At 40.7% G+C, this 11,073-nt stretch overlaps 1 protein-coding gene across 2 annotated transcripts in view; it reads right to left on the bottom strand.

Annotated features, from left to right (window-relative positions):
• Positions 1 to 766: 766 nt before the first annotated feature.
• The window catches only part of LOC102214858 (zinc finger CCCH domain-containing protein 7B-like), a 16,634-nt gene continuing 6,327 nt past the window's right edge, over positions 767 to 11,073 (bottom strand). For both annotated transcript variants that reach the window (XM_005752261.1, XM_005752262.1), the window contains exons 6-22: positions 10,823 to 10,903; positions 10,652 to 10,694; positions 10,377 to 10,549; positions 8,445 to 9,039; positions 7,860 to 7,921; positions 7,675 to 7,768; positions 7,337 to 7,498; positions 6,102 to 6,316; positions 5,325 to 5,425; positions 5,006 to 5,187; positions 4,469 to 4,554; positions 3,972 to 4,132; positions 2,949 to 3,054; positions 2,704 to 2,812; positions 2,415 to 2,551; positions 2,128 to 2,297; positions 767 to 1,408 (exon numbers count right to left, since the gene is read on the bottom strand). In XM_005752261.1, the coding sequence (XP_005752318.1) occupies positions 1,228 to 1,408; positions 2,128 to 2,297; positions 2,415 to 2,551; positions 2,704 to 2,812; positions 2,949 to 3,054; positions 3,972 to 4,132; positions 4,469 to 4,554; positions 5,006 to 5,187; positions 5,325 to 5,425; positions 6,102 to 6,316; positions 7,337 to 7,498; positions 7,675 to 7,768; positions 7,860 to 7,921; positions 8,445 to 9,039; positions 10,377 to 10,549; positions 10,652 to 10,694; positions 10,823 to 10,903 (2,658 nt within the window). In that variant the 3' untranslated portion in view covers positions 767 to 1,227. The remainder of the gene's footprint in view (positions 1,409 to 2,127; positions 2,298 to 2,414; positions 2,552 to 2,703; positions 2,813 to 2,948; positions 3,055 to 3,971; positions 4,133 to 4,468; positions 4,555 to 5,005; positions 5,188 to 5,324; positions 5,426 to 6,101; positions 6,317 to 7,336; positions 7,499 to 7,674; positions 7,769 to 7,859; positions 7,922 to 8,444; positions 9,040 to 10,376; positions 10,550 to 10,651; positions 10,695 to 10,822; positions 10,904 to 11,073) is intronic.

The raw sequence follows: 11,073 nt of genomic DNA, 5'->3' as shown, positions 1-11,073 counted from the left end.
AAGGTCAAATGAAGTTTGGAGGACTATAGCGGTTGATTCTTCAGACAATTGGCAACGTCTGTGCTCTATAAGCCTCAGCATCCACGGAACACACTCTGTGATTTTACATGTCCTACCACTTCATAGTAGAGTTGCTGTCATTTCCAGTCGTTTCTACTTTGTTATAACACCACTAACAGCTGACTGTGGAATATTTAGCAGCAAGGACATTTCACGACTGGACTTGTTGCACAGATAGCATCCTATGACAGGACCACCCTGGAACTCACTGAGCCCGAGGATGACCCATTCTTTCATAAATGCAGTCTGGTTTATAAATGCAGAAATTTATAAACATGTGGCCATAAAATGATTTAAACACCTGAATTCAATGATTTGGATGGGTGACTGAATGCTTTTGGCAGTATAGTTTATATAGATAGCACTATAACTGGTTTACTAGCGTTCACTGATACTATGACTGCTTATAGAAGCTGCAGGATGAATGGTGACGTGTACAGAGTTACACTCTCTGCCCAGATTCAGACAAATGCTACAAAACTGATCAGAGAGCTCTCCACAGTGCAAATGCACAATGATCCAAAGCACACTACAAAAACAACCCAAGAATCTCAAGGCAAAGGAATGATATTCTTTCGTGGTTGAGATAGTCATTTGGGCCAAGTACTCCCTTACCACTCAATTAGTTCAAATGTATTCAACAGAACACAAAATTGGACCTCTGCTGTCTTTGCACGAGTACAAATCAGAAGTACAAGCCAGCTTGCCATATAGGGGACATTTTATTGCACAATGAAAGTTTTGAAAACCTCCTTTCTTAATGAACTGCACAATAAAGGCACACTTCAGTAACATTCCCTGATTGAGCAAAACACAAACAGAAGGTAAAACAACAAAGGCACGAGGAAGGCTGCAGGTATGGCATATGAAACCTTTATAAATCTTCACTGATGATCATCTTTTCTTTCTTTCTTAGTGTGGCACCACATAGCCTTACGCTCACAGCACAGTGCAGTTAATGTTTTGGCTGGAGAGACACGAGCTGTGAATGTAGCGCCGTGAAGTCACAAGAAAATTAAAATATGCGCTTTTTTAAATTCAGGTTTGTTAAATATATATATATGTGTCTTCGAGTGAACTGCTGCTGTTGGTTTTAATTTGAAAACTCTTGACAAACTGAAATGCTGTTTGGCAGTTACAAAATTGGCTCACAAAGTCAAATTCTTGTTAGTCCTGAAGCAGGAAGTTGTATTTTCCAAAGTCGACCTCATCAGGCATGACGAGCATATCTTCCCTAGCTTTGGCCAGCTTTTGTCGTAAGAACTCTCGTCTCTCTATCCACTCCTGGAGCTCCTCCGGGCTATGGGCGTAGTCACAGCATGCACCATCAGGACATCTGCCATCCAACCTGTCAGTTATTAAATAAAACACTATGCTGTGAGCTTTACTTTAACTAAACACTACCATACGATTTAGTCCACTCACTCAGCAGACTTTATAACTTAATCTTTGCTGGATGATAAAGTGTGAGAGTCCTACTGTATGTTAGGACCTGGATACTTCCTGCACACAAGTGACCTACAGCTCTGTACTGTCCCCAAACGCCTCATATCCTGTGCTGCACAGTTTGTTACAACAGCTCAGGTTTTGCAAACTGGTCATGTGATTTACACCTCACACAGTGGATCTATTATTCTCACTTATGTTCACTCTTAAACTGTACTGAGGTAGTTTTGCATGATTTGCAGTTCACAGTGGACTTGGTGCAGCCCGTCAGTTTCTTCTGTCTGAAACAAGCAGTTTTAGCTCCTTTCATCCTCAACTTAAGCCAGCTTTTTCTCTGATTGGCTGTCCATCATAAACAGTGGGTGGGGCCTCTTCGGTCACAGTCACATATGTGTCCCTGAGATGACTATACTCGGGATTTCCCCTCTCTATGACCTCATCAGAGCAAAGAGTAGGAAAGAAAATGGACTAAAACAGACACTGAAGCCTGAAGTGGCTCAAGTTGATTACTTACACATATGCTGACGTAATTTCTTCATTTATTAAATTTAATAAAAAGGCATAATAGCTCACTTTTATTCATTGTCTGCATGTACAAACTGATCCAGGAAAATTTCTTACTTGGAGCACAGTTCAAAGCGTGCACCCGGGAAGCGGTAGCTCCACGTCAGAGCTTCATCTTCTCCCTCGCAGCTGAACACTCTGTCCTTGTGCTTCTCGGTGGAAATGTGCTGCTGCCACTGCCGCTCGCTGTTACTGTGTTTGCCACACAGGCGGCAGTGAAAGCCACTCTAAAATAAAGACGGGAAGAAATACTCATCTTTTCTTACTAACTGAAAGAACAATATGGGAGTTTTAAGATTTTCAGACTTTTGCTTTGTTGAAACAAAGAGAAAAGTGAAACCCACCATTGGCTCAGCATAATCAGTGGGCATAGTGATGTATTTTTCCTCAGGGCTGGGCTGGTTGACCGTGGATCCATCTGCTTGACGATTATAACCGCTTAATTCCAGCCACATGTCATACATCTGCTGCATGTCTTTGACTACAGGCACACAAACATCAGATCACTGAGAGGACATTCAGTGAGTGGACCTCTTCTCGTACAAACTGCACTTCCCTCCTCATGCAGATAAGAAGTGCTTCCTTTATTTTTCCAATCAAACCAAATAGCATTGGCTGCTTTTAGTAACTTACAGTCATTATTTTTCATATACATCCACATGTCCTTCTCCTCTGGGCTGTGAGCAAAGGTGCAGACCCCAGAGTAGCTACATTTCCTCTTCTCCAAAATCTGTGCACACATCTGTCAGGAGAAGGCATCACGCTGTTAAACACCGATCACAGACGACGCCCTTCCCCATCATTTGAAATATCAACACTAGAGCCTGCCCAGACAATAATAGCTATTCGCTGCCTTCTGCTTTAAAGTGCAGACTTACATAATACTGTGCAGGGAGATCCTTGGCGTGTGGCAGTGGTCGCACCTGAACCCATTTACTTCTCTCTTGGGACTTGACCAGCAGCACTCGCCTGTCTTTAGTCCACCTGAAGGTGACGACAAAAACGTTGTAAATATGCTCCGTGCTTTGGCGCATTTATCTGGTGAGGAAGAGAAAAGCTGTAAAGGGTCCATTTAGGTGCCTTTGTAAGAGCAGTGCATCTGCAGTTAAACAGCACTTTCTGTTTGATTGCAGTGACAGACATTGAGGGATTATCATTCGATTGGTTGGTGAAACAATTCTTCAACACAAAATGCCCAGCGGGGTGTTTTGACTGCTCGGCATTTTAAAATTCATGTAACTCTGTTAGATTAAAAGTCCAACATCTCTTATTTATGACTTTTTTAATAGTTTTTTTTCTTCATATGGTGAATGTTGGCACGTGTGGGACAAAAAGAAAAGAAAACATGGACTGTGTGATAAACTTTCACTGTTGTACTTTAAAATTATTTATTTATTCAAATGTGTGCTGCTTATTAGCAAACTCTATATATTTTACCTTTATGATCTACAATTAAATATTAAAAATCACTGCAAAATGAATAAAAATCCTAAAACTTAACCTTAAATGTTTTTTAAAAAATTAAATATTTCTTATATGAGAAAAATGAGCTGAATGACTTCCTTGTTATTGATGCTGTTGTTGCAAGACGTGGTCAAAGTGACCCCCCTGGTGGTTCTACTGTTAAAATTGAAATACAAGAGAAGTCGCTGCAGTGCACAAAGTGTTTCTCTTTCAGTGATTCATTCATTCATTCATTGCCAGACACACCCTGGAGGGAAAAAAATCACATAAGGTCAGGAGGTCTGAATACAGTTTAATTGGCTGTGTTGAGGTGCACTGGACAATGATTAAGTTTTAATCACTGAAGTGATCGTCTAATATGACATAATATTATAAAATATTAAAAATAAAACTCTAGACTCGTACAGGAACTGAGCACCTGTATTCACTTTACTCACGCATGTCTAGCTTTAGCACCGCAGTGCTTGAGGCCTTTGTCTGGCTCACTGATCAGGCCGTCCAACCAGCACTGACCGCAGGCAAACTTCATCCGCATGTTAAGACTCTTCCCAGCACCTCCTCCCCCTCCTGGTTTGCTCCCACCTCCTTCAAAAGGCACCTGTTTAAATTTAAATGACAAAAAAGGGACGTTCGTCCACAGATGAAATGTTAAATAAAGTCACAGGCTGCTGGATGGAAGTCTGCATTTAGTATCAGCAGTAACGCAAACGCACACACATTGTCGGGCCACTACAAGCATACTGATGATAAGTATGACCGTCCTCATATCAAAATCTACCGAATGGTTGACAAGATGAAACATTCACCTTACAGAGCATCATCTCTCCAACACATATTTACAGTAATAACAGTAACATTAAAGAAGAGCCAGACTGGAACGGATTAGTAAGAAAAATACTATTTCTATAAAAGTGATCATCACAATGCTTCTTACTCTGTTTCCTTTCTGTTTGCTTGAGTTTTGCTCCTGGTTGTCATGATACTTTGCGGATATTCTCACAATCTCATCAGGGCTGACACCTGAAAATAAAAATGCATAAAGAAGGAGAACGATTACAGGATGACAGTGCACTTTGATGGACTTTTTGAATGAATATTGTAGCAGTGAATGTTTTCCACAGTGGAAATACTGGCAGATCGCGATGGATTTTGTGTCATCGATGAATGAAATTAACTGTTTATTATTTCTATTTATAGTATAGCTCATTTTCATTGAGTACAATTCTTCAGTGCAACTTAATTTTCACACTGCTACTACATCACTGCTGTAAATGGCATACTAAGGAGGAGTGATGCTATATAAATGATGAATTAAGCACTTACTACTAAAACATAATAGTGTGACATTATTATAAAGCACAGGTTTGGTTCAGATCATTTCAGCACACAAGCTCTCAATCTGTTGTTCTAAGTTTGATCTCAGTAATTAACAGTACTATGACAACAGTAAAGCAAAGTATTTGTCAGGCACCTGTTTCTCTCTGCACCTTCCAGGTTTTGAGCTCGATAACAGAGTGGGCGTAGTGGCAGTTGTCCTCTCTGACACAGCCGTACCGGATGGCTTGGTTGCACAGATCCATGTGACACAGGATGCTCAACGGGCGAACCTTCTTGTAAATCACATTGTGGGTCCTCACCACAAAAGCCAAGCACCTGATGGGCACAGAGGGAAAAAGAAAGTGTGATGGAGACAGATGAGAAGGCATACGAAGAGTTGGTGCAGGATTAGAAGTGAGAGTGGGTGAGAGAACAAGGACTTGTAATGACCCGTATGTTGTAAGCACACTCACTTATTAGCATCAAAGTTGTGGCGAACATCCAAGTTAGAGCAGATGGTCTGATCGTCTTGGAAGCGCTTACTGATTATTCTCGGTTTACTGTCATAGCACGCCTGGAGAGACACGGCAGGAAGACGAAGATTTTGAAAGGAAAGGAAGAGAGACCAGTGATGGAAACAAAGGGAGAAAGATGGAGAAGATCATCTTAGAAATGAAATGCACATTTGTCGTGATGGAAGCGTGCTACATCCAGACACAAATATTACAAACATAGTGTGCATTGGCTAACATACAGTCAGCAGTTTACATCCACTTATCGTGAGATTTAACTGCATTGTCTTTGAACTCTCCTTTTTTCAAATTCACACAGGTTTAACATTATACAAATTATAAGTGGTTATATAAATTATTACCACTGATTTCTGTGTTTAAATGTCCCTTAGTAAGATGCACCTCAGCCAACACTTTTGATAGCAATCAACAAACTTCTGGCATAATTCTGGTTGAATATTTGAACACTCCTCTTGGAAGAATGGGTACCGTAGTTCATTTAAATTGGTTAGTAGCCACACATTTTCAACTCTCATAGTTCAAAAGAACAAATGGAAAGTGGTACTTTTGAAGTTTCCAGATTAAACATTTAAAACACAAAACAAATGGAGAAACTCCAGCGTGCATCATGTAAATCTTTAACATTAATCCGATCAGGTTAAAGAGCTTTTATACCCCTGCTCCATTATCAAAGAGAAAAACAGAGATTTCAAATAAACACAGCTCACGTGCACTAACCTGACAGAGGAACATGAACGTGCCTTTGTTTTCCTGTAGGAGGCATATGATGCTGCTCACGGGGTCCAGTTTAAAAGCTTTTGTGCCAAACAGTCGGGTTCTGTCCAGCCTCCCTTTCTTCTCCTCTGTCCAAACATCGATCTCCATCTGGTTGTAGGCAAACGTGCATTTCTCTCCATACTTACACACACCCAGCTCTCCAGACTTCAGCAACTCTGGAAATATAAGAAAACACATATTTCATTCACATAAGCACACTAAGTATGCGAGTTTTACTGCCTTCCTTCGTTCACTGCACAGAGATTTGAAGTGTAGTAACAGGCACACACACAGTATTCGTGTGGAATCCACAGCTGGCTCATTCTCAACTCTCTGCAGCAAATTAACAGAAAATCTGAACAATTCTCCCCAAATTTATCACATTTTTCAATGTTTTCAAAACATGCTCACCTGGTTAGGGAATATGGAAACAAGAAACACTGAGTCCTTAAAATATCTCTGGAAGAACCAACTGTGCTCTGGGGTGACTTTGAAAACTAAAACGACTGTAAGCTCTAAGCTATTCCCGTATATTTGGAAAGACATGGTGATGAGTCAGCTGCTCTTGAACTTCAGGAACTGGTCTGACTGAAGGAATTTAGATGACTTGGATGTAGTTACTGAAAATGTTCTGCCTGAATATTACCACCCTTGTTTGTTTCTGACACAGGAAAAATAATTTTATTGATGTTTCAGGCTTTACTCGCAATGAAGTTTATACGTTTTTGATGTTTTTAGACATTTTTCAAATCAACTGTATGTTATGTGGCTTGTGTGGGGTTTTTCTGTGTGTATTTGTATGTGTGTTACTAGTTTATACAAGTCTTGGCCAGAACAGGACAGGTCAGAAATTTTGAAAGTCAACAGTCATATTTTCCTGGTTAAATAAAGATAAATAAATACATAGAATGTGTATTAAAATATTCTTCTCTCTTCCAATAGACTGGTCAGACAATTAAGGGAATTGGTATAATAAAATTTTATTAATTGTATTTTTTAATCATAAAAGAAATTAAACTTGATGAATGAAAAAGTGGGAAACTAGTCCCTTATTGTTGATTATCTGGCAACAACTTATAAATGTATGATTGTCACCATTTTCAAACTTTTCCATTAAAGACATATTTATCTGCAATAATAAGTAAATAACTATGAAAAATAGAAGAGACTCATGACCTTGATCTTGAGCTCCTTACCTTTGCAAAGTAGAAATCGCCCACCAAAGGCCTTCAGTATGGGCAGCGGTCGCACTCTGGTCCAGTCTAAAGGGGGGTCGGCTTTCAGTCTGCATAGCAGAATGTCTCTCTTACAGTTGTGGACCAGGTCTGGCTTGTGAACGTAAGTATATATCCCTACACCTGTGAAGGAATTAGTGCACAAATACACAAAACATATTCATCAAACATTAAAGACGAAAACAAGTTCTTTTAAAGTTCCACTGAGAACAGCAGGGCATCAAACTTCCCACACTGTAAAACCATCACCAGCTGATAAGCAGCAGGACCATTTTGATGTCACTCAAATCCTACCATACCTTCTCGAGGGTAGCAAGCAGAGCAGGCCTGCAGGAACTCATGGGTGGAGGACAGAGGGTTATACACTGCACCCGGCCTTTGGTTTTCCTTCGCCTTTGTTTCCAAGGTAAGAATAAGACATCAGTTAATGCTAAGGAAGATACAAGGAAAGCAAACGTAACACAAGCCTGATCATCAGTCTTACTTTGTAATGATTTTTTGGAGATCGCATTACTGGAGCCGCAATACTATGAGAGCCTGAGATACCTGAGGAGCAAGGAGAGAACATAAATTATGAACTGCATGAGGTAAAAGGGCTGAAGCACCAACCTCAGATGCTAAAGGGGAGCTGGCCACTTCATTAGGTACAACTGTTCAGCTGCTCACTAATGTCAATATTTATCATATAATCACACGGCAGAAACCTGATGCATTTAGGCTCACAGACATGGCTGAAGTTCAAACTCAGCTTTAGGATTTAAATGTGGCAGGCTTGAATGTTTCAGAATCAGCCGATCTGCTGGGATTTTTCTATGCAACCATCTGTAAGGTTTACAGAGAGCGGTATGAGAAAGAGATAACATCCGGCGAGCAACAGTTCTTTGGGAGAAAATGCTCCGTTAATCCCTGGGGAGAATGGTCAGACTGCTTCAGTTATTACTAAATAATAACCGTTCTTCAGCCTTTCTGAATATCTTTAAATGGGCATGTGAATCATACAAATGTATATCGGTGGATGTTTGAGCAAAAAAGCATCCCTTATAATAAGCCAGATATAAATCATAGTCACCTGCTGAGTTGAAATCGGAGAGCGAGTCCAGGCCAGACCCCCCGACTAAGACTGCTGACGAAACTACTCTAACACCCTCTATCGAGGAAAATGAGTCCAAGGAATCAAGGGAGTCAAGCCGGTCCATGGATCTATTCCTAATTTTAGAGACATGATCGCCCTGGCTGCTTGGATTAGAGAGTGTCTCTAAGGGATCTAGTTCATCTAGCAGCTCATCAAGAGACTTTTCTCCTACATCCAGCTCTGTTTTGGCCTCGATAACTTCTTCAGCAGCAGCAGCCCTCGGCATCTTATCCAAGGCGTCATCGAGAGAATCGAGGGAATCAAGACCGTCCAGACGGTCCAGCTTCGTAGGGGTCAGTAGTAAGTTTGAAGCATCTGCAACACCACCTTTTTCAGAGGTCGAGAGGTCGTCTAGGATATCCAGTGTAGCAGCTGAGGTGCCGAGCCCAGAACCAGAAAAGGAGTCCAAGGAGTTGAGTTGGTTAACGGCTGAGCTGAAAAAGGCCGGGGGTAGTTGGGGTGTCGGTGCGGGCAGGACAGATGGGCCTCTTTGTGTGCAAGTGGATGTCCCGCTGGGCACTGAGAATACGTCCTGTCAAGAAAGGAGGCAGGATGTAAAAAAAAAACATAAGCAAAACATGACAATGCCTCAACTGGATAATTAAACATGAAAGTTGGAATGGATGCTGGCCGACACAGCTGGTAAATAACCCATATACAATACTGCATTAATCAATATTTTGGCCTAAGTAATGGATCAACAAAACCACTATGCACAAAGGGGAATCACCTGACTCTATAAAGTCCTTGATGCCTATTAGCTTGTTAGTTTTACTTCATCATTTCTGTCCCCAAGTTATGTTAGCAACTACTACTGTTTTGACAGCTTGTTTCTAATCTTCCAAGCAGGGGTGTGTTTAAAAGGAGGCATAAAGTGGCCCTGCTTGCCCCTGAAATATAATTTCTTCCCCATCTAGATAATGGAGGTTAGAGAAGGGGGTTGCTTTGATTGACAGGTATCCTGACACAGAGATTGTAGCAGATTGGTGTCTTCTAATGCATTTTGGAGCATTTTTAATTGAATTATTTGTTGAAAAATATATCCTACTGCGTGATACAAACTATCCAAGATGTTTAGCTGAGTGAAATTATACTATTTTAGTAACCTGTTACTTAGAGCCAGTTAGGAGATGTGTGACTGGGAGTTGCACCCATGCAGTTTATTGATGAGGCTTGCAAGCATTAGCAGATATCTTACAGCCCAACAGATATATTCACAAAAACATATATTATATATTGGACAAAATGAGCTTTTTGCTGGTATATCAGCATCAGCACCTACAAACCCCCCAACAAGATTCTGAGAAACGCCTTTCGAACATGTTATAATTGCCAATGTTGTCCACCAGAGGGCACTCTGCAACTTTCCAAATGTATTGGCAATAAGTTTGGAATGGCACATCCTCAACAACCTGCCAATCCAAGCAGAGCATAAACTAATAATCCATGTTTTGTTGTGACAATGAAACAAGATTATTTTTAAACAGTACTGACATAAATAACTACAAATAACAAAAGTTAGGGAGATCTGTTGATATTTTGTGTGTCTGTAAGAAAACCACTGACACTGAATCTTCCAAAACAAAAAAATATGCCTGTGTTCAGTAGACTCTTCTTTAATCTCTAAGTATTGTTGCATTTCACTCAGACCTCATCAAGGACTCACCATACTTTGCCTTGAAAGAGGTAAAAGGTAAACAGAATTCCCTGTGTTGGGTGAGCTGCTCAAAACAAGAAGTAAACCGTGTCTGATTTTCACTCAAATGAAACATTTGAGCACTTATATCACTCAAACATCATCTTCCATCATCAGCAACAAAAGTTAGTCCGCTGTTCTGAAAGGAAAAAAAACACAGCATTGGAGTTTACCTCAGCTGTTTCCGGCTCAGTAGAAACACAATCCAGCAGACTGTCTATGTCATCTCCCATCAGCTCGGAGTCCTCGATAGTGCCCGACCTTTCAGGTACTGCAGAGTTAGTAGGTGTGCTGCAGCTGGTAGGTGTGGAAGGAAATGAGGACTGAGGCACGCTGGGGAAGTTGACTAAAAAGGAACAGAAGTGCATTTACTTGCACCATTCTTGTGTTTGTGTACAAAATGATCAAGAACAGAGAGTAACAGAGGCACAAATGTCAAAATTCCCACCTGGTGCAACGCCATTACCATTTTCTACATTACCGCCTGACATCTGGAGAGAAGAACATAAATCGCTGTCAGATGATGGATAAAATGACTGTGTCCTGTCTGACTATGACTAAGCTGAAGGCTGATAAAGTCCTACAACCCACAATGAACCAGATTTAAACATTTACACACCTTTGCACTGACGTAAGGTTTTCGAATCTTCAGTCCTAGATGGTTTGCCAGTTCCTGTGCGAGCTCATTCACCTGTTGGTCCTGCCAACAGGTAAACGAATGGATTTACTGAAATGCTCCAAGCTACAATTAACATATATGCGATGAACAACACCGAGACTGAGACACAGATAAGTTTATCTCATCTTGTTAAAAAGTATTCATCGTTTCAGTTATGGAAAAAAATGCATTCCTTTGATTGGATGCCTTCA

The sequence above is a fragment of the Pundamilia nyererei genome, unplaced genomic scaffold (assembly GCF_000239375.1).
Source record: "Pundamilia nyererei isolate P.nyererei 1_Seehausen unplaced genomic scaffold, PunNye1.0 scaffold00350, whole genome shotgun sequence".
Lineage (NCBI taxonomy): Eukaryota > Metazoa > Chordata > Actinopteri > Cichliformes > Cichlidae > Pundamilia > Pundamilia nyererei.
The sequence above is the reverse complement of the archived record's forward strand: the minus strand, read 5'-3'. Positions and strand labels throughout refer to the sequence as shown.